This window comes from Perca flavescens, chromosome 16 (assembly GCF_004354835.1).
Source record: "Perca flavescens isolate YP-PL-M2 chromosome 16, PFLA_1.0, whole genome shotgun sequence".
NCBI classification, from domain to species: domain Eukaryota; kingdom Metazoa; phylum Chordata; class Actinopteri; order Perciformes; family Percidae; genus Perca; species Perca flavescens.
In genome coordinates this window covers 992,215-1,016,421 of record NC_041346.1, presented here as the reverse complement: position 1 = coordinate 1,016,421, position 24,207 = coordinate 992,215, and the positions used below count along the sequence as shown (strand labels likewise).

Here is a 24,207-nt window from a genome sequence, read left to right as displayed (position 1 = left end):
GTGATTCATTTGACGTGAGAGTGAGACCTAAGCTAGCTTGGATGTAGTGGATGTATGGAAGTTAGCTTGCAATTTCCACCCGACAATGGTTACAGCTATAATGAGCCGGACAAGTTGTTAGTTATCTGGCGAGAGCACTGTGCTTTCGTACGCTGTGACACAAATGTGTTAATGAAACATTAAGTTGTAACATTTAGCTAATTGAGATGACGTTCGGTGTAATTTTGACAAAGGTCAACCGGAAGAAAAAGCCAGTTGTGTGTCGGCAGAGCGCCACCTAGTGAACTGGAGGAAGAGTTACTCCGTCATTCTTCCTGTTCTTCCCTGCTCATGTATATGGGGAGAACTGGCATAACTCGGTTATTCATTAACCGGGGTAAGACCATACCATGGTTACTGCTGTGCATGTAAACACACTGACAGACTAAAACATTACACTAGCTGAAATACAAATACAGCATAAAAAATAGAATATTAAATACAACATGGAAAACCAAACCCAATGTACCCAGAAAGGTAGGGTTTACATTCATGAAACTCAAATTACTTTACAAAAGGAGTAATAAAAAACAAATGATGGGCGTACAGGTGTAATGTACATAATCCAACTTTGCCATCTTTTCAAGAACTTGTCCTGTTGCAGTCTAATAGAAAACACAATTCTTTAAATCATCAAGATATCCTAAATAATGTCAATCCAATCATCAATTGTAAGTATGTCTGGCTTTAGCCACGTTCTAGTAATTGTTTTCCTGCCCGCTGTGCTTCCTACAGGTATCTTATATCATACACAGACTGAGAGTCTATAGCTCTGCTAGTGGCTCTCTGAGGCTGCACTAACATGCTAACATGTTCACAATGACTAACATGGTGATGCTGGGCAGGTATAATGTTTACTGTGTTCACCATCATAGCATAGCGTGTTAGCATGCTAACATTTACTAATTAGCAGTGATGGCAAATGTCATAAGTTCTGCAGGTTTTTGGTCATAAACCAAAGTATTGGAACAGGGACGTTTTGACCCAGTGATGGAGCCATAAAAGTTGAAGGATTAAAAAAGTAATTAGAATTCATCTTGAGGGAACATTAATGTCTGAACCAATGACAATCCATCCAGCAGAGATATTTTAGTGGTGGACCTGGCTGACCATGCCATCCCTACTCCTCACAAACAACAGATATACTTTGCATCAATCTCACAGCAGCCAATCACATTGCACAAGCAGGAGTGAAAGTGTGTTGGTCCAACACATTCACACTCCTAACTACGGCAGCTCGGTCAGTAACCCATGGCGTCATTTTTCAACACTCTGGGTAAACTGTTGGCACCATTTTTCAGTGTGCAGGGGATCCCATTGTGAATTCAGAAACTACTTTAGGTTTAGGAAAATATCCATCTGTCCGAATGAACGCGTTAATAACGAGTTAACACAATATCCTTTAAACGCCACACTTTTTTTTTAACGTGCAATTAAAGCATGCACAGTCTGTGATTTCGCTCCATAGTTTAGGAAATCAGGAAGCTGCAGGCAGTAACTTTGTGGACAGTGTTGCCAACTTGGAACTTTCTTGCTAGATTTAGCGACTTTTCAGACCCTCTTAGCAACTTAGCATAGCGTCTCATTTCCTGGTTCTCTTCCATAACCAACATGAGATCAAGGAGAGGGTTAACTTCTCCTGCTGCAGATTTCCCACTGTGGTCAGAAAGAACAGGGGAGACTCTTTGGTTCTCTCACTAAACTCTAGAGTCGCTACTCGCTCTTAAGTGAATCTCTCACTCGCTCTACCACACACCCCCACACACACACACACACACACACACACACACACACACACACACACCGGCCCTGCTATTCTATTAAAGAGATCGACGCACACACCAACTCACCAGTATAAACTTCAGGCCATAACATAGGCTACGGAGAAAGCTCTGTGTGGAGCCTCCACAGAAGCATACATCAGCCTTAAGAACTACAATACACATACTTTAATGTTTTTTAACATCTTTACTAAAGGATTACCTTATTCAAATTGCTTTTGTGTCTTTTGAATATTTTGTGAAACTGAAAGCTTCCGATGCAGGAGGTTAACGTGTGTCCATATTCCTCATCCTTCCCTGTCTGAAGGTGCAGCTCTGCCTGAGATGGCCACATCACTGCGCTGCCACAGGACACTCCTATTGGCCGTGGCCTTCTGTTTCCTGCCTTGCATCACTTCCTCCCTCAACCTGGAGGATCCCAATGTCTGCAGCCACTGGGAGAGGTCAGTCACAATGCTGCAGTCATTTCTTTAAAACCCATTTAACCAGGCTCAACTTTTGTTGCAATACAACATGTCATCTAGCAAGGCGCTGCGTTGACCAATCAGTTTCATGCAAGTGAACATTCCTGGTTGATTACGTTGTAACTCCAATGCCATATTCTGACACCTATTCCACCAGGTGTGTCTGCGCTGCGTTCCAGCGGCACTGCGTTCCCGGCCACTCAAGACCACTAGCTGTAAAGAAGCACGTCTCAGAAGCTCTCTGCTTTGCTCCGCTAAAAATACGCGGCAGATCTATTTTTTACTGAGCCGCAGGGCTCTGTGTCATTCAAAACTGGACTAATTGGAAGAAACCCTTTAACTCTGTAGACTACTTTCTATAATGAGAGAATCCCAAATATCCAGGAAAAATGACCAAAACCTCTAAATCTGAGTGTTGGGCAGGCAAAACGCTCTGCTTCTGAGACGCTCCAGGTGAATCATGGCGGACTACGGCGCAGCTGGAACACGGCTGATGGAATTCCAGCGTTACTGTATCACCTGGTGATTGTCAAGGCAAAAGATAGTTATTGCCTTGCCCAGTTTGTTAATAGCCATGCATGTTTATTTCAGCTGCCCACTTTGTAGATGCTAGTTAGATGGCGCAAAAAGTTGGCCTAATCGCTGCCGGCCAGGCAACCCAAAGGCCGAGGTTATGTTTCTATTTCCGGAGACCCATATGATGCGGGGGGGATAAGGGGGTACTTCCCCAGAAAATGTTGAGCATTAAGCACTTCATTTTCCGCACTCTGGTTTTGACTGTAGCCCCAAATGTAGGCAACAAAAAGTTTAGCTGCGCAATAATATTGCTACATTTAGTTTGAAGTTCCCGAGATGTGTAGTTATGGTTCAGGTTCAAACACACGGAGCTCTGAGCAGACCCGTTCGTCGCTTTGTGTCCACTCTCTCTGTAAAAGTAGTTGGTGGTGATCTCTTCTGTGGTCTGGGCTGCTCCAGGTAATTATAAGGACATGCTCTTCTGCGGAGATGCTGTGGCAGATGTGTATTTCTGCCGTCGTTTCGGTTTTCCACCTCCGATGTAGAGCAGCAGAGATTGAATTGCACTTGTACTTCAGTTTGACATTGTACTGTACAATTGTATGTGACAAATAAATAAATGTTCTTCTACATAAAACTTTTGGCTGATTTCCGAATTAAAGGAAAGCTTGGAAATCCGTTAAGTGAGCTGTGAAAGAAGAAAGGTGGAGGCCGATTTCCCAGCTATATTGCCTTTCAGTGACTAATCTGAGGAAACAGCTGCAGTAGCACTCAGAGCCTCCCTCTGTGCTGTAGTCCGAATAAAGATTCACAGGAAAACCAGACAGTGAAGAGACACAGTTTATCAAACTAATGATAATAAGGCTTCTTAAGAAAGTCTCAGTCCCACTAACATCTTAAGATTTTGGCCTTTTCTAAACAACAGTGATTTAAAGGGGTGATAGAATGCAAAACCGATTTTACCCTGTCATAGTTGAATAATTGCAAATTTTGTCCAACTGTGTGTCGGAATTCAGCTGCCGGTGCTGCCTGTGTTGCTGCCTCGCCGCCCGACCTGCCTTCCTTCACAGACCCCGGCCTGCTCTGAGGTACTTGGAGCTCCGTCACGACTGGCAGCCCACAGCACTCCATACCCGCGCAAACTCACCGTTTTTTGGATAATGGACTACTAAACGCTGGTGCTCTGACAGAGCTCCAGGGCCTGCAGCTCCCCTCTTCCTGCTAGCTAAATGCCCAGTGTGTGTGATTGAGAGCGTGGTCAGCGAGCTTGTTACGCCAGCAATCTGTTACCACAGGTTCCAGTTAATCTTTTAATGTGTGTAATTATAATGTGTTGAGTTATTTAAACAAACGATTGGGGAAATAAACGCCGCTTGTCCGCGAGTCTCATTGATAGAGCATGCGGCTGGATGTAGCTCTATCAATGAGAGCTAGCTCTTCCTAGAATTCCTCTGAAATTCACAAAAATTCATTAATTTGAAATCGGACACCGTTGTTAGCTTTAAAAGACATTTAGGGAGATGTTGTATAAGTGGCGTGATGAAATTCAAACTGTAAATATACAGAAATTACGCCAAAAATTAAGCTAACTATCCGTGATTTGTAGCTAGCTACACATAGCTAGGATTGAAGGGACAGTCATAGCTAACGAAACCCCCACTGTTCCCAAAAATTCATTAATTTGAAATCGGACACCGTTGTTAGCTTTATATGACCTTTAGGGAGATGTTGTATAAGTGGCGTGATGGAATTCAAACTGTAAATATACAGAAATTACGCCAAAAATGAAGCTAACTATCTGTGATTTGCAGCTAGCCAGACATAGCTAGGATTGAAGGGACAGTCATAGATAACGAAACCCCTAATCTTCACAAAAATTCATTAACTTGAAATCGGACACTGTTGTTAGCTTTATAAGACCTTTAGAGATATGTTGTATAGTAAGTAAGTGGCGAGACAAAATTCAAACTGTAAATATAGCTAGTTATGCTGACGGCCAGCCAAGATTAACTGGAACTGTGGTAAGAGATTGCTGGTGTAACAAGCTCACTGACCGCGCTATCACTCTCACACACGGGCCATTTAGCTAGCAGGAAGAGGGGAGCTGCAGGACCTGGAGCTCTGTCAGAGCACCAGCGTTTGGTCCATTAACCCCAAAACGGTGACTTTGCGCGGGTATGGAGTGCTGTGGGCTGCAAGCCGTAACAGAGCTCCATCGAGCTCAGAGCAGGCCGGGGTGTGTGCAGGAAGGCAGGCCGTGCAGCAAGGCAGCAACACAGGCAGCACCGGCAGCTGAACTCCGACACACAGTCTTACCAAATTTGTAATAAGCCATCAATTTTCGTAAAACGGCCCATATTTGAGCTTGATATAGTTGATTTCTCGCTTAAAAAAGTCTCAGAAGTGAATTTAATAACGTAATAGCCCGACAAACAATGTATAACTTTGCAATGAGACCTGCTGTCGAGTCTCCCATGTGTTTCTATGTAGTTTGCTCAAACCAATCAGCGCGTAGCTCATTCTGAATATTCATGAGCATACCATATTTGGAAGAAAAGCTCTTGTTCCAAATAGAGCCATATTCACAGGGTAGTTAAGGGCCTAATAAAATAGCATTTGGGCAATTTTCAGACCAACCAATGTTACATACCCCATTAGGAGACCTTAAGGAACAGTGTAAAATACCCTATATAATCATTCTATCACCCCTTCAATAAAAATCTGAAGTCAGTCATTAGGAGAAAGCAGTACAGACTGTGGTAGAAAGTTCAATTCAATTAAATTTTATTTATAGTATCAAATCATAACAAGAGTTATCTCGAGACAGATAATAATTTACAAAGCCCCAACAATTCCAACAATTACAGTAATTCCCTCAAGAGCAAGCAGTGCGACAGTGGCGAGGAAAAACTCCCTCTTGGGAAGAAACCAGGAACAGACCCAGGCTCTTGGTAGGCGGTGTCTGACAGGCCGGTTGGGGATATGATGAACAGTGGCGATAATAGTCATATTAATAATGGAACAGTGACTTCAAATGTTAGTCGTAGTAGTTCATGTCATATCAGGGCGCTGCGGGGCGTTACAGGTAGGATGTAGCGTGGCCCAGCAGAGCATGGATGGACGTAGCAGGAAGCAGCAGGGTTGAGCAGGAAGCTGCAGGGTTCAGCAGGAAGCTGCAGGGTTCAGCAGGGTTCAGCAGGAAGCAGCATGACATTGCAGGGCACCGATGAGCTCAGCAGGGAGTGCAGCAGGACCACGGCGACAGCTGGAACCAGGATCTTGGTGCCAACGTTCTCCAAGGAAATACGCTGGGGGAAAAAACATAAGGACTCCGGGGAGTAAACTCCCCAGAAGCTAGGATTAGTAACAAGCATTTCTGGGACGGGATACACACAAATAGTAATAGAAAGGGAGAGGAGAGAGAAGCTCAGTGTGTCAAAGGAAGGAAGGATGTCCCCCGGCAGTCTAGAACTATAACAGCGTAACTAAGAGAGACAGGTCATAAGGAGAGGTAGCCCGTTCGGGCTTTGAACTCTCCCCTGCTGGATCGGGCTTTGCTGGCCTGCCTCCCTCTACTTTTGTCATATGTTATTAATCTAACAATTATGAAGAGAAGCAGGTGGGCCAGTTAGGTGGACACTGCAACTTCTCACTCCCTAACTATAAGCTTTATCAAATAGGAGAGTTTTAAGTTCATTCTTGAATGAGGTGACAGTTTCTGCCCCCCGAACCCAGATTGGGAGCTGGTTCCATAGGAGAGGAGCCTGATAACTAAAGGCTCTTGCTGAAAGTGACAGGTATCATAAGATTTTTCTTCTTCCTGTTCCTTTTCTTTTCTCATTCCTGCATGTTATGAATGAATGAATAGATAAATAAATAAATAATGGTAAGTCTTTAGTGTCAGAGATGTTTTACTTAGTGCTGAAACAATTAGTCGAGCCACAGAAAATTAAACTACAGCAATCTTTTTAGAAAGAATGTTTGTCATTTATCAGATATTCTCAGTTTCCTTCAAATGAGGATTTGCTGCCTTCCTCTGTTATTTAAACTGAATATTATGCTGATTTTTGGCCAGACTAAATAAACTATGTGAAGACATTCCATAGACTAACCAGTAATTCAATAATAAATCCACACAAAAGTGGAACTAACAATAATCAACAATCCATAATGAAAATCATCCTTAACTGCAGCCATACAGCAAGTAACTGAAAACAAATATATGCATGCCTCCAAAGAGCCTGTGGTAAGAGCAGTTCACGAGGCAGTCATAAGGTAGCTTTTGTCACCCCCCCACTCCAAAGTCTCTTTGATTTGCTGTGAGACACAATCTTTATACAACACTCAGTGATGGAGGGCCACACAGCGTACAGAGCACGCTGGAGAAGGGGGGGAGGGGGGGCTGCTGGTAATCCTGCCTTGGCACACACACACACACACACACACACACACACAAACACCCACACACACACACTACACGCTACATCTACACTGCTATGTTTTGGTTTAAAAATGAATATCTTTTGCTACGCTTACGCCTCGCGTCCACACTACTGCAGTGTTTCTGAGCCCCTAAAACGGAGACATTTGGAATCACTACTGCCGCCGTTTTGGTTTGAAAACTCCGGAGTTGCTCTGTAGTCAGGACGGACACAAATGGAGACATTTGGAAACGAGGACGCCTGTCAGTCAGTCTTATCAGTTAGACAGCTTCCAGACCTTTCAGCAACGGTTCCACCTCGTCCTCACTCCAATCTAATAAAACCCTGCTCTTACTTTTCACCGTTGTTTGTCTTTCTCCAAAGTATTTTCATCCATGATTTTCAACCACAGAGTGACGTCAGACAATCTGCTTCCTGTTTACACTGGCACGCACATGCCCAGTGTGTGTGTGTGTGTGTGTGTGTGTGCGCGAAAGCTCATGTGATATGTGATGTCAGATGTGTTATTATGGATGCAGATTAGTTCTGCTACTGGAGCTAAAAGCCTTGTGTGGTCGGAGATGGGTTTTTTCAAAACGTAAAAATGAAACGTAGCAGTGTAGATGTAACCCTAATGACGCCCTGATTCAAACAGTCAGTGGTTAGACGAGTGTGTAAGCCGGTAGTTCTGTTCACACACACATACGCACACACACACACACACACACACACACACACACACACACACACATACATTTGCACACAGACACGCACACACCACACACACTGATATGTGTCTCTTCCTGTGCTTGCAGTTATTCGGTGACAGTGCAGGAGTCCTACGCTCATCCCTTTGATCAGATTTATTACACCAGCTGCACCGACATCCTCAACTGGTTTAAGTGCACCAGACACAGGTGAGACAATGTGTGTGTCTATGTGTGTGTGTGTGTGTGGAGAGAGTGGTGCTCCATTCCATTATTTTGTACTGTACAGTATACAGTGTATTTAACTTCACCTATCTGCCAACCATTTTCCAAACCCCAACCACAGTGCAGGGCTGTAGTACTTGAGTCCGAGTCTGGACTCAAGACGTTCTATTGTGTCAACCTTGTCTTGGACCTGTTGGTATCTGGACTAGACCATTGGACTGACCAAATATTCTAGTTGGTCTCGACCGAGACCAGCACTATATGCTTTGGTTTGAAAGTAACTTCGTCCTTCAAAACAAATCCATTGATGAAGTTTGCTCGTTCAGAAAACAAGTATTAGTTTAATTTAAAATCCATCTAGGACAGGTGTTGCCATTGGTCGCCTGGGATACACCTGGCTGTGTTATATATCTCAATCATCAGACATCAATCAGTTCCATTTTGGCCACAGACACAACGCCAGAGAGCACTTTCTACTCTGGATTCTTCAGGACAAGTCCTAAGTTCGAGAATGGGAACATATCAGTTTTTTTAGTGACACCTGTGTTGCTTGTTATTTTTTACATTTTCCATCAGCAGTCCAGAATGTTCTTGTTACACCAGAATAAAAAGACTCAACATCTAAAATGTGGAGCTGCACTTCAGCTTTATGTCAAATTGCTCTATTAAATTAAATAATATGGCCTAATTTCAACCTACAGTGTACAGTAATGTTACAAAATTATCATCTTGAAATACTGTCTCTCACATCACATAAATTATGAACAGGTAAGTAAGTGGTCTTGAAGAGGATTCTTTTTTTTCTGTCTCAGTTTTGAAACGTTGCTCAAAGAGATCTTGTTTTCTTTTCTTTCTTGTCAAACATATGTTAATGTTGCAGGTCAATGCTGTACAGACAAATCAATATGCGTCAGCAACAACATGTCCACACAATGAGAAGAGTCAAAAATAGCAGACTGTTTATCGTCAATTCATCATGAGGACCCCTTACTTCTTTTTTCTTGAGCTTTCACGCCACAAAATGTTCCTTATACAGTTTGACCACCCAACCACACTTAGTAAATATGGCTTCTTACTTAATATGATATGTTGTATTTTAGTGATCTTGTGATAATACTGTGGTCACTGCTACACAACCAATTGGCCCTCTGGGGACAAACAAAGTTCTGCTTGTTATGGCTGGAGACTATAGACATTATATAGACAATATATTTGTGAAGGTGCTTTATGGCTGAGCTTTTGTATTGGACTGCATTAAGTGGCTATTGTGTTTAATTAAAATCCAAGATGTATACATATTTTCAATCCACAAACCTGGAAAGTCATGGTGAACTTCTTGGGTCCATAGAACAATTGATGCTGTCAGTCAGTACCAAACTCAGGGGAAATCAGCTGTAATGAACCAGATGGATTCAGTTCAGAGGTTTCCGGGGGTACACAGTGTACTGTAGACAGGGTTTCCGCAGGGTCTTTAAAAAATATATAAAAAAAGTCTAAAATTCAAATTCAAACAAAATTTTAGGCCCTAAAAAGTCTTGAATTCACTGTAAGTATTGTGTTCTAGGTCTTAAATTTACTATGTCAATGTAACACAACACGGTCTCACGGCAGTTTGTGAAATGGTCACGTTATTTGTAATCTATTGATTCGTGTACATGTTTATATCGTTTTTTTCGGGGCGGTCAGCACCAGAGGCGGAGTGGCAATCGGGAGAGTCGGGACTTTTCCCGGTGGGCCGGTAGTGTTTCGAGGCCATGAGGGCCGGTCTGATAATAGTTATACATTGCAAGGTCTTAGCAACACCATCCGGCGGCCTGGCCGCTGCCCGCTGGTCAAACTGTGCAGCCTCTGCTCAACCCGTACAGCGGGCCAATAGTCTATTAAATTTCCTGGTATATTTTTTGGTCCCACTCCGCCGCTGGTCAGCACGTAATGGGAAGCATCTATACGGAGGTTGGGTTTAGGAAAAGAAAAACGGGGAAAGGACATGTCACATGCCGGGACACGATCCCCGGTCTCCTGGGTGTAAGTCCTGAGTTGTTTGACCCATCCACCAACCCAACCAACCTCCCTGTGCGGATTTTTGGCTTTTCATACTACTTCGCTACCGTAGTCACTCTTAATGCTACGTCATCTTCTCATTGACTTTACATTGGCATTGTTTTCCAAATAATCGGGCTGTAATCACGAAATATGCTTCCCATTGAAATACATTACTTCAAAAAACGTGCTGACCATCACGGAAAAAACGAGATAAAGGTGTATGTGTGCACGAATCAATAGATTAAATACCGTGACCATTTAACGAACTGCTGTGAGACTGGGTTGTGTAACACTACCTCTAATGCTCTTTGAAATGTTCCTGCAGCGCTTTACAGTGTTTCTTTTTAATTCTGTGGTGTTGTAGTTCTTTCTGTCGCTAGTCCAAATAAAACTTGCTGTACGACTACAAATGAGACCAACATACTGCAGCCGATCTAGACACCAGTCCTATTATGTCAGTGAGGAAATCGGGGAATTGTTTCAGACAATGTTTCCGGACTCTGACATCTGACTTTGTTTTTTTATGTTGTGATATAGGTCTTCAATTTCATTCATAATGGTCCAAAAAAGGTCTTAAAAAGTTATAAATTTGACTTGGTGAAACCTGTAGAAACCACCATGTGTACAGCAAGGCCATGAGCTATATTCTGTTTTATTTTCAAAAAGGTACTGTTACGGCCCCTCGCCGTATTCTGTATTGTACCTTTCATAGATTTGTGTGTGTGCCTGTTTTTTTAACTTCCTGTTTCCAGTGTCCACACCGAGGCTTGATGTTGGAAGCAGCTCATTCCTCCTTGTCCTCCAAACATTTGTTAATCTGTGCATTTGTGTGTATTTAATGCATTTACTTTAGTTATGCATGATTATGATTGAACACAGCCTCATGGTCTTCATCAGGACAAAGTTTAATGATCACTGGCCTCATGTATAGACTGTACACTCTCCACGCCACATTTTATATCACATGATAAAGTGATAATGTGACCATGGAGTCATTACCAGGATGACCAAGTGGTTAAGGTGTTGGACTTAAGATGCAGTTGGCTACAGCCCTTGTGGGTTCAAACCCCACTCCTGTTAGATTTCAATTATTGGCTGGCTGGGTTTCAGAGGTAGACCACCAGGTCAAAATGTCCTTTCCCTATCATCCATGATGTCATTGTTTTGTGGACTGCCTTTTTGAAGCCTTTCATTTTTGAATACAGGTGTTGCCATTTTGGTTTGTGTGTGTGTGTGTGTGTGTGTGTGTGTGTGTGTGTGTAGTGGGCGTAACGCTTAAGGCTAGAAAAGCGCTATAAAAAAGCAGTCCATTTACAGAATAACCAACATTGTGTCTAGTAGCATTTCCCTTACTGAGTCCCTGATCCTGTATGTGACCCCACTTCCTGTCTGTGTGCAGGGTGAGCTATCGGACAGCCTATCGAAGAGGAGAGAAGACCATGTACCGGAGAAAGTCCCAATGCTGCCCAGGCTTCTACGAGAAGGGAGAGATCTGTTCTCGTGAGTATCGCACGCACGCACAGACAGACAGACACACACACACACACACACACACAGACACACACACACACACACACACACACACACACCGGCAAGTCCATAAACAGTCACATTGTCAGAAATTGTCCTGAAACCTGTGGACACACATTATTTTGACACAAGATATATATATATATATATATATATATATATATATATATATATATATATATATATATATATATATATATATGTGTGTGTGTATATGTGTATGTGTTCTGCATAGATGGCTGGGCCACTTTCATTAGGCTTTTTTTAAACTGACATCATAAAAACATTCTGTTTGTTATCATGGCAAACATAAGGTGTGCTTGCGTAACTATGTGGATGACATGCTCATTTGTGTTAAGAAACAAATTTTTTTTTAACTCTTTCCACTCACACACCTAACCATTCAATAATCGATACACAGCATATCCATATATCATTTGTTGTCAGAGTTTGAAACATATGAGAAGTCTGCTCCCATGTTTTGTAGAACATGGACTCACGATTTGTGACAAACAATTGTTGCAAACAATTGTCATGTGGTGACATACAGACAGGTGACAAATTAAAGGTGGTATGACAAATAGACAATGAAGATTACCGAATGGTTAGATGAGTATGAAAATGATGTGCATGTATGATTTTTAAAGTCACCACTGAGGTAGTCTCCCATTACCATATCTATCTCCACAGCGCTGTGGCTCGGCCTCCAACACTGTGTACAGGTTTTATTACACACTGTCTTTATCTGAGACCGAGACAAGACTGAGTAAAAATGCGGTCGATTCCGAGACACCTTCAAAAAGTGGTCTTGAGACCAAAACCGATCTTGAGTACTACAACACTGCCTGATAGTGGAGATAGCGGGAGAGGAAGAACATCTAACCCGCGTCAGGCTTTATCCCAGCTGTGTTCATGTTTAGCCAGACCAGCACTGAAGAAACTGGGAACCAATGGCTGTGGCAAGTCAGAAAAACAGAAGCTTTGTCTTCTACATGTGACTTCACTTGCCAACAAGGCTACTTTGCCCCCCCGTCCCCCAAAAAAAGGCAGAAACAGGTGTGAAGCCACAGTTGCAAAAACAACAACTGTTGTCCAGCAGCGACAGTAAAAGAAATCATTCTGTTAACACGCAGGCTGCTGTTCTGATGCTGGAAGTAGTCGGTGATTTAAAAAAAAAGCCATAAAATCTGTGTGCTTTGGTGGAGACCACAGTTTGATTCATGCAGAGGCTGTGATAATGCGCCCCGGGACATCATAGGGGGATTTTATTTTGGAGTGAAAAGGCTCTCTTCTATAAGCAACTATCACATGTTGCTCCTCGACGAAACACTGCAGGAAGGAGGATTTGTCAGATACTCCAGGCAACATGGCATTTCCAGATGGGATTAAGATAGGAAAGGAAGTTTAATTGCTTTTAGGCTAAATTTAGTACACGTTCTTGGATAGAGTCAGTGTGCCTGCTATATTTTAGAAATAAATATTTAAAAAAATAGCCTCAATAAAAATATGATGGTTTTGGGAGAGATTTTAGCAACACAAAGCTATAAATGTCTGCGGATGACAGAGAGAGCTTCTTCTTCTTCCTATTCCTCGTTAGGGTTAAAAAGACAAGAAATCTGGTTGGAAACATTTCAATCAGGAGAGACTTCTTTTTGAGTTAACAATTATTTATTGACATGCATAATAAAAATGGGAAAATGTCTTTGGTGATTAGACCCTGTTGTTTGACCTTATCAAATTCCCACCGTGAAGTCATCACATTTTAAAGGGGGCAGAGAAACTGTGAACGGTGTAGGCAGCTGTTGGATAGAGTGCAGCATTTAGCAGCTAGAGACAGATATTTCCCTCAGGAGCTGGTGGAGACCAAAACAGAGCTTAAAGTGATGGTTCGGAGTAATTTCACCCTAGGGTCCTTTGCACCATGACCTTGAGCCAAACACCCCCCCAGAAGCTTTTTTCAGCTGGGTCTAACATTGGGAGAGTTAGCGTAGCAGCGTTATCAGCTGAATAGCTTAGTGCAGGGGCTAATGGACCCACGTTTGTATCTCGTAAATGACCCCACTAATAATGCCCGAAATGATACCAAACGTCTACTGTAGTACATATAGGTTATGTACTCATAAAATGATGGATTGGAAAGTTTGTAAGAACACCAGAAGTTTATGAACACTTGCCTGCTGGCTTCTCCTAATAATTTGTACTAGTGTAGAAGTTTGGTATCATTTCGGGTATTATTAGTGGGGTCATTTACGAGATACAAACGTGGATCCATTAGCCCCTGCGCTAATAAGCTATTCAGCTGATAACGCTACTCTACGCTAACTCTCCCAATGTTCGACCCAGCTGAAAAAAGCTTCTGGGGGGGTGTTTTGCTCAAGGTCATGGTGCAAAGGACCCTAGGGGGAAATTACTCTGAACCATCACTTTAATAAAGAGTGAATATTGAACATTGAATATTCATCATGTGGATACAAACTAGGGCTTCACGATTATGGCCAAAATGATGATCACGATTATTTTGATCAATATTGAGATCACGATTAATTATCACGATTATTTGTTGATTTTAACCAAAACAAATTGTATTTTCACATAAGGCTAATTATAATGGTTTTTACATCGATATTGTGCTACATTCCTGTTAATACATCCATATTGTGCTACATTCCTCCTTTATTGAAGGATACTGTGAAGGAGCCATTTCAGCTGTTGTGCGACCGCTTTCCATACATGCACGTTTGCCGTGAGGTATCTACCTGACGAAATAGCAACGCGGATTTCGGTGGCTCATTACACTGCTACTTACCAATCTGCATTGCGCTCTGATGCTCCGAAACCCACGTTAGAACATCGCTGCATGTCACGCTAGTAAACCCTAATAACATGTTACACAGCAGGTAACGTTAGCCTACCGTTAGCTACAGTAGTGACTGGATTAAACACGGCTGCTGACAGCTACACGGTGTAGTGTGACTGTATTTCACCAGCGGGACGTCCAACAGTCTGCTGCTAAAGCTATGAGCTAACAGACACAAACTAGCACTATGGTCACTGCTGTTGTCTGAAAAACAAAACAGACGGGACAAAATGTTGCGTTTACTGGTAAACTGGTAAACATTGTGACCGGCTTATGATGACCGACTGCTACCTGTTGTGGCACGTTACTCTGTCCTCTGTGACTGTCTACATCTAGAAACTAAGCTGCGCGGTGCAGGGAACAACTCTGATTGGCTCATGGAGGCACGTGATCAGACAGTGGTTTATGGAGCGCTAGATTGTCTTTGCAAAAACTTTGATTATCAGCGTTCTATGAATGGAATGACGCATTTTAAATATTGCTCGATCACGCAAATTTGATCGTGGGAAGCCAAAATCGTGATCGTGATTAAAATTCGATTAATTGTGCAGCCCTAATACAAACACATCTTAAAGCGTGTACTGCAAGGGTCGATTCTGGGTCCAGCCCCTTTTTGCTTATACATAAATTATTTGCGCTAAAACTAACCATCAGCTATTATTAGTTCTGGTTTTGATTCAAGGTTTCAATACATTTATTGTCAATATGTGTGAAAATGCCACCAGTGCATTTCCATACAACGAAACACTCAACATGTACACTGTAGACACAATATACAATCAGTGAAAAGAAGTAAACATGAAAACAATCATTTAAAAACCTAAAAGCAATAGAAAGAACCTAATAGCAATAAAAAGACTCAAATTTATAGACATGAACAAATAGAAAAGTCTCATTGCCTGTGGATAAAAGCTGTCTGTTTAGTGATTGGTGTTTGCCTTGATGTTATCACCCAATGGTAGCAGTAAAAATGATGGCCTGTATGAGTCTTGGCTCTTATGATTGCTTGTGCAATTTTTTTCTACATTAAGCATAGTAGGCTATATCACATCCAAGTCTGGCTGTAAAATCAGTGCCTAAATCCCGCCTCCACGGTTGTGATTGGTGTCTCGATTTGGAAAAATTGGAAATGGGCTTGAATGGGCTCTTGGCCAGACTGACAAATCTCAAATTTGCCAGTAGTTCGTCAGGGTTTTCCCAGGCTACAACATTCTGGTATACTGGACATAAACAGGAGGCAGCGTGGAGACTCCGCCCACTGCTGGTAGTTGCCATGGTAACGTTAGCAGCTTAGTCTCAGAGAACGAGACATTGTGACCGATAAGAACCAATCAGAAGGAGAAACGTTGGCCTCTAAAGCGGAGACATTTGGAAACACTTCTGACCCTTTTGGTTTGGAATCTGCGGGGTTGTGTTGAAGTCTCAACACCGACACCAACGCCAACGTTTCTCCTCCTGATTGGGTCTTATCGGTCACGACATCTCGTGACCGATAAGACCCAATCAGACTAAAGCTACTAACGTTACCATGGCAACTACCAGCAGGGGGTGGAGTCTCCACGCTGCCTCCTGTTTATGTCCAGTATACCAGAATGATGATGAGATATGAGGTTTGTTAGTTTAAACAGAGATTAGTTCTTCTACTGGAGATAAAAAAAACACTTTGGGCTCAAAACACTTAAAGGCCAAAACGATGTAAATGTAGCCTAAGAATTTAAGCTTTTATTTCTTCAGCCCTTTGTGCCTAATTGTAACGCTGATCTGTTTGTGAGTGTCCTGATCCCTGTCTTCCTGTCTCCTCCATGTCTCAGCTCATTGTGCAGAGAGCTGTGTTCACGGCCGCTGCATGGCCCCCAACACCTGCCAGTGTGAGCCGGGCTGGGGGGGCTCCAACTGCTCCAGTGGTAAGTCCTCCAGCTGTTGCTGTCTGTGAGTACTCCTTTCTTTGCAAGTGTGACTCCGGTTTTTCTGTGAAAGCACTCTGAACTCACGAGAAAAACAGACACTGGTGTCGTCTTACCGCGCTGTGCCTCTCTGGCAGTCTCATGGGCTGAGCCTGTTCTCAGGGCTGCTTTTCACACATGCAAACAAAAGTTTAATCACTGTACTAACTACTGACTATTTTGACAATCAATTAATCGGCTTAAGGCATTTTGTTTTGTTTGGTTTGCAGCTTGTTAGATGTGAATATGTTCTAGTTTCTTCTCTACTCTGTGACAGTAAACTGAATTTCTTTGAGTTGTGGACAAAACGAGACATTTGAGGACGTCATCTTGATTAATTGACAATGAAAATAATCGTTGCAACCTTACCCCTGAACATTAATCCCAGTGATAACCACCTGATCACCATTTACCCACAATTTCTATGTGTTAATAAAAATATCAACATTTGAAGACATGTTGTCATGCTCAGCTAGTTTTTGCTTCCTTCTCTGTGGTCCGGCTTAGCTCAACAGGCCCTCACTTGAGGCTAATCATTTTTAATTGAATTAGTCTGCACAGTAGCTACATTACAGTTCTGCCTTTCACTTAGACCTCCAGATGCTCCATGATACGCACACACAGTTGTGTGTATCAGTGGGCCAGCTGCGAGTAGCTCCCTCATTTCCGTAGCAGCATTGTGTTATGTGTATTTTTCAAACATGGGTAGATGAAGTATCTTATCTTAAAGACTGGGTCATCTCCTCTGAGGTCATGTCACTCTATATCTTGTTGATGTTTACCAGCTCAGTTGGTCTGTCCACTGTCCTGAGATTGGCAGCTCTTTGCCTATGCAGTGTGTGTCTGTGTCTGTGTGTGTGTGTGTGTGTGTGTGTGTGTGTGTGTGTGTGTGTGTGTGTGTGTGTGTGTGTGTGTGTTTGTGTGTGTGGGTGGGTGTGGGGAGAGCGTCCCAAATGTGATATAGATTTATACCAGCATGCGGATTTCCCCCCTTCTGAACATGCTGAATAACGATGGGTCCTGGACCTAAGGAGACACAAGGACCCAGGGCCAGGGAATCAGAAACCCAGCGGGGATACTTGACACCCATTCGGCTGGTGTTGGTGTCTGGTCAGACTGGCCACACTGGAACGATCTTTGTGTCCGAACTGGAGTATCACTGGAGTGGGTGTGCTCTGACTCTGGGTCAGATCTCTGACTTTTGATCCTAAACGGCTAGAAAAGTACTGTGCTCTGTCTGCTATCATAGGCAGCAGCCATATACAGACAAAACGCTGTTACTTCTACCCATAAGAACAGAGGGATATGCTTCATATTATGAAGACCTGCTGTATGCCAATGATTTTATGTATTTAACTGCATCTATAATATTTTTGTCCCTGTAAATCGTTCCTTTCAATTGGACTTAAATAAATTGTTAAAATGTGTGTGTGTGTGTGTGTGTGTGTGTGTGTGTGTGTGTGTGTGTGTGTGTGTGTGTGTGTGTGTGTGTGTGTGTGTGTGTGTGTGTGTTGGATTTATTGTACTTTGTAGTTGTTGTAGTAGTTGTAGTTTTTATGGTAGAAAGAAAGTAGTTCCTTCATGGCACTGCTTAACAACCAGATATGTGGATTATCTCAAGTAACCTGGTCATGATTTCTGGAAAGAGATGTTGCTGTTGATTTAGTTTGAAGTATTTTTTTGGCGATTTGAGCACCACAAGCTGAGTGTCATCTAGTTCCATTATATAAAAGAGAAGGCAGACATCTCCAACTCTGGCCAACTCACACCAAAACTATCTAGACTCATAAATACAACAGGTGAGAGGAAAAATATGTAGTTTGGATTTTGGGGATGAATTGTCCCTTAAAGGCCAGTTTACCGGTCATGGTTAGTACTCAGCCTGTGAAAACCGTCTTCTGTGGCTCTGGAGGAGCGAGAAAATACTCCCTGATGATGTTGTAGTGATGTCATCAGATTTATCTTTACTTTGGCGTCGTGACTTCACATTTATAACAGAAAATAGGACATGGAGTTTGAAAGATGTGGCCGTTTACCAGGCACATAGACGTTTGAAGTAGGGTTGTGGGGGCGTGGCTTTAAATATAGCTATTTACAGCCATTGTAGGCTAAAACACACAATAAGCCTAAATCTCCTCAGGAAGGAACTTCATATCCTAATACTAATAGACAGACAGGAAAGGTTTTAACCTTTTCATGGCTTGGTTATCGATACAAAAATAGCCCCTAAAACCTAGAAAAGCACCTATCACTCATGTAAAATATAGCATGTATAACACCAGCCTCATCCTTCCATCAGTGTTCACAGTTGGATTACTTTGGAAGCAGATCCAACAAAAGGTTGTCCTTTATCCTGGACCCACTTTGAGATCAGGGTTTCACTTCCAGCATGGCTCACCAGTAGTCTTGCATTGCCAGACCTTCCTCCACGGTGCTGCGGAGGGTCTGGCTAGTCCACACAGCATACTGGGATGGGAGGAAAACGTGCTCTGGTTTATTGGCATTTCTTTAAACCAATCACAATCGTCTTGGGCGGTGCTAAGCTCCAGACGGAGCCACGGTGCCTCTGCAAAATAGTCACAGGAAGGAACTTGTTTTGGTGAAACATGTGGACGTTCAAAAGTAGTTTTAGTCGTGCAACAGAAAACTCCGATTGGACAGATAGTCTAGCTAGTCTGGATTTACCCTGCAGAGATCTGAGGAGCAGTTAACCATAGTCCTCACAAATCCACCGGAGGTTAGAACCCCAACACAGAGACAGAGGACGGGGACGGACATCCGGCTGAAAAGAGAGACAATTTCTGGCGACACCGGAACTATCCCGTAAATGAAACGTTGTTGATATAGACTAGGGTAGAACTGGAAACTTGCAGACTGTGTCCACTCAGTGTGTGTGGGAGGTTATTTTGGTGTCTGCCTATGAGTCTGTGAATGTGTCTCCATGTATACTGATATGCTCGAGGAGCCCACAGGGTGTGCCCCTGCTGTCCCCACTTTCAGCCTGTAATAAAGAAGCGTATTGTTGTGTCTGGGCCCCGGGGCTCCCCTGGGCCCCACTAGGCCTGGCCTGATTGTCTGCTCACACACACACACACACTCACACACACACACACACACACACACACACACACACACACACACACACACACACACACACACACACACACACACTGTAAATTAGAACTTAATGAAAGTATGAATGAGTTGGAGATCTGATGCCTAATCACAGAAATGGGAGGTGTGATTTGGGAACCATGAGGTGTGTGCATTTTTGCTTTACTTTGAATGTTTTTCATGTATTCATTAAGCACTAAGCAAAACTGGTTGGTACTATCATACATATTGTACAATAATAAAAGTTAGCATAAATAACATATATGACACTATATGAATTGGCGGTGAGATTACTGTAGTGAAGTATACCAGTCTGAATACTCTAGTTAAGACAAAGAGTCCTTATCCATATTCTTTGATCCTTGTGTCCCTTTTGGCCTAGTTAACTTGAGTTATTCTTGCTCAGCTGTGTCCACATGCATTAGCCCAAAACCATGTTCTCCCAAATTTCAGTTATACAGTTGGCGTTTGACTGCTACAATTTCTCACCAGTGTCCTCTGACTGTCCAGCTGTCATAATCTAGATGCTTCCTGACTTCCCTACCTGCTGTATCTCTCAGGCCCAACCCTATTGGCTCCTAGTGAACACATAAATCTTAAAAAATGACTAGTTTCTTGTTTTTAAGGCTCAGTCATTTCCTAAAACATCTTGCTCTAGTTCCTATCAGTCGTTACTCAAACAGGAGTAAACAGTGACTTTGGGGCCCTATTTTAACGATCTAAGCTCACAACGTGAAGCGCTTGGTGCATGTTGCTAGTTTGTCAGCAGAAAAAAGGGTCTGTGTGCCAGGCGCATGGTTCAAAAGGGTTGTACTTAGTGTCTTCATTAATCAGAGGTGTGTTTTGGGTGTAACATGCAATAAACCAATCAGAGGTCATCTCCCATTCCCTTTAAAAGCCAGGCGCATTTGGACCTCGGAGCATTGCTATTATGATGGAGAATTTGCTGAGCAGGAAGGAGAGATGTTCGGGAGAAGAAACTGATCTGCTCGGTTACTAGAGTAACCACGTTTAACAATCTAGGTTTTCTGAAGCACCACACGTTTCCTGGCTTTTGTGTTTCTTCTTTCTACTCTTCATCTCTTCCTCCCCAGTGACCAATGGTCTGTGTCTCTGGGACAATAAGTCGTCCCGTCAGTCACAGATCAATACCAGGCTGATGCTGCGCGCTGTCAGTGTCAGTGTGTGATAGAGAATCTGCTCATTCTCCCACTCACTGATGTTTTATTCATGTGAGGGAGCAGGCTGTTCTCATCAACCCTCCATACATATTGCTATGAAAAGTAATGCACTATATTTATTCATATGCATTCCACGTATTAATTACTGTATGCACCACAGTAACTGCTGATGTATAAGGCTCTTTTCCACGTAGGGAAAACACAGGACTTTCAAGTGGATGAGCGGAGTTCATGTCCTGGAAGAAGTTAAGGAGAAAACACAAGACTTTCACCCAGGAAACAGGTGTTCATGTCCTGAAGAAGTTAAGGAGAAAACACAAGACTTTCACCCAGGAAACAGGTGTTCTTGTCCTGGAAGAAGTTAAGGAGAAAACACAAGACTTTCACCCAGGAAACAGGTGTTCCTGTCCTGGAAGAAGTTAAGGAGAAAACACAATACTTTCACCCAGGAAACAGGTGTTCATGTCCTGAAGAAGTTAAGGAGAAAACAAGACTTTCACCCAGGAAACAGGTGTTCCTGTCCTGGAAGAAGTTAAGGAGAAAACACAAGACTTTCACCCAGGAAACAGGTGTTCATGTCCTGAAGAAGTTAAGGAGAAAACAAGACTTTCACCCAGGAAACAGGTGTTCATGTCCTGAAGAAGTTAAGGAGAAAACAAGACTTTCACCCAGGAAACAGGTGTTCATGTCCTGAAGAAGTTAAGGAGAAAACACAAGACTTTCACCCAGGAAACAGGTGTTCATGTCCTGAAGAAGTTAAGGAGAAAACAAGACTTTCACCCAGGAGACAGGTGTTCATGTCCTGAAGAAGTTAAGGAGAAAACACAAGACTTATCCCCGCAAACAGGTGTTCATGTCCTGAAGAAGTTAAGGAGAAAATACAAGACTTTCACCCAGGAAACAGGTGTTCATGTCCTGAAGAAGTTAAGGAGAAAACAAGACTTTCACCCAGGAAACAGGTGTTCATGTCCTGAAGAAGTTAAGGAGAAAACAAGACTTTCACCCAGGAAACAGGTGTTCATGTCCTGAAGAAGTTAAGGAGAAAACACAAGACTTTCACCCAGGAAACAGGTGTTCATGTCCTGAAGAAGTTAAGGAGAAAACACAAGACTTTCACCCAGGAAACAGGTGTTCATGTCCTGAAGAAGTTAAGGAGAAAACAAGACTTTCACCCAGGAAACAGGTGTTCATGTCCTGAAGAAGTTAAGGAGAAAACAAGACTGTCACCCAGGAAACAGGTGTTCATGTCCTGAAGAAGTTAAGGAAAACACAAGACTTTCACCCAGGAAACAGGTGTTCATGTCCTGAAGAAGTTAAGGAGAAAACAAGACTTTCACCCAGGAAACAGGTGTTCATGTCCTGAAGAAGTTAAGGAGAAAACACAAGACTTTCACCCAGGAAACAGGTGTTCATGTCCTGAAGAAGTTAAGGAGAAAACAAGACTTTCACCCAGGAAACAGGTGTTCATGTCCTGGAAGAAGTTAAGGAGAAAATACAAGACTTTCCCCCAGGAAACAGGTGTTCATGTCCTGAAGAAGTTAAGGAGAAAATACAAGACTTTCACCCAGGAAACAGGTGTTCATGTCCTGAAGAAGTTAAGGAGAAAACAAGACTTTCACCCAGGAAACAGGTGTTCATGTCCTGAAGAAGTTAAGGAGAAAACAAGACTGTCACCCAGGAAACAGGTGTTCATGTCCTGAAGAAGTTAAGGAGAAAACACAAGACTTTCACCCAGGAAACAGGTGTTAATGTCCTGAAGAAGTTAAGGGGAAAACAAGACTTTCACCCAGGAAACAGGTGTTCATGTCCTGAAGAAGTTAAGGAGAAAACACAAGACTTTCACCCAGGAAACAGGTGTTCATGTCCTGAAGAAGTTAAGGAGAAAACACAAGACTTTCACCCAGGAAACAGGTGTTCATGTCCTGAAGAAGTTAAGGAGAAAACAAGACTTTCACCCAGGAAACAGGTGTTCATGTCCTGGAAGAAGTTAAGGAGAAAATACAAGACTTTCACCCAGGAAACAGGTGTTCATGTCCTGAAGAAGTTAAGGAAAAAACAAGACTTTCACCCAGGAAACAGGTGTTCATGTCCTGAAGAAGTTAAGGAGAAAACACAAGACTTTCACCCAGGAAACAGGTGTTCATGTCCTGAAGAAGTTAAGGAGAAAACAAGACTTTCACCCAGGAAACAGGTGTTCATGTCCTGAAGACGTTAAGGAGAAAACACAAGACTTTCACCCAGGAAACAGGTGTTCATGTCCTGAAGAAGTTAAGGAGAAAACAAGACTTTCACCCAGGAAACAGGTGTTCATGTCCTGAAGAAGTTAAGGAAAACACAAGACTTTCACCCAGGAAACAGGTGTTCATGTCCTGAAGAAGTTAAGGAGAAAACACAAGACTTTCACCCAGGAAACAGGTGTTCATGTCCTGAAGAAGTTAAGGAGAAAACACAAGACTTTCACCCAGGAAACAGGTGTTCATGTCCTGAAGAAGTTAAGGAGAAAACAAGACTTTCACCCAGGAAACAGGTGTTCATGTCCTGGAAGAAGTTAAGGAGAAAATACAAGACTTTCACCCAGGAAACAGGTGTTCATGTCCTGAAGAAGTTAAGGAGAAAACACAAGACTTTCACCCAGGAAACAGGTGTTCATGTCCTAAAGAAGTTAAGGAGAAAACACAAGACTTTCACCCAGGAAACAGGTGTTCATGTCCTGAAGAAGTTAAGGAGAAAACACAAGACTTTCACCCAGGAAACAGGTGTTCATGTCCTGAAGAAGTTAAGGAGAAAACACAAGACTTTCACCCAGGAAACAGGTGTTTGTGTCCCAGGAGTACTACTTAATTCAAACCACAATCTTTCTTTTAATCTTAACTAGTCGTTCTGCTGCATATAACTGTTGTCGTCGCATGACGCTCACCTTTTGTCGGCTAAACTCAACTGTCACGTGAATGGTCGCCACGTGATTTCGTAGGAAATCACACTAATTGTGCATACCTTTTCGTACAAACGTGTTCACGAGAATGTGTCGGTGGGAGAGACCTGTGGGGATTTCTCAGTCGGTCGTGAGAGAACAGGCTCAATGGCACTGAACTTGTAAATATTGCATATTTTGAAAATATATATATATACCAATACAGTACATTACATTGGCAATGCTCTAATCCATATGGTTTTACTTGACTTGTTGGATTAGAGGGACAATCATTTCTGTGTGTATATGTATATGTGTTTCTTTGAAAAAGCAGCAAATGTAGTTATTGGGTTGGCCGCTCTGTTCTATCTCCGTCCCTTCAGTAACACGTCTTTAATTTCCTCAAGAGCCAGCAAAGACTTGGATGCATTGACTGTGTTTTACAGGTCAGCGGGCCTCAACAATATGTCTGAGG

At 42.7% G+C, this 24,207-nt stretch overlaps 1 protein-coding gene across 1 annotated transcript in view; it reads left to right on the top strand.

Annotated features, from left to right (window-relative positions):
- megf10 (multiple EGF-like-domains 10) overlaps positions 1–24,207 on the top strand; it is a 106,435-nt gene that overhangs the window by 20,694 nt on the left and 61,534 nt on the right. Inside the window, exons 2-5 of the mRNA XM_028601456.1 lie at positions 2,128–2,263; positions 8,037–8,138; positions 11,596–11,696; positions 16,395–16,487. Coding sequence (XP_028457257.1) covers positions 2,145–2,263; positions 8,037–8,138; positions 11,596–11,696; positions 16,395–16,487 — 415 coding nt within the window. The 5' untranslated portion in view covers positions 2,128–2,144. The remainder of the gene's footprint in view (positions 1–2,127; positions 2,264–8,036; positions 8,139–11,595; positions 11,697–16,394; positions 16,488–24,207) is intronic.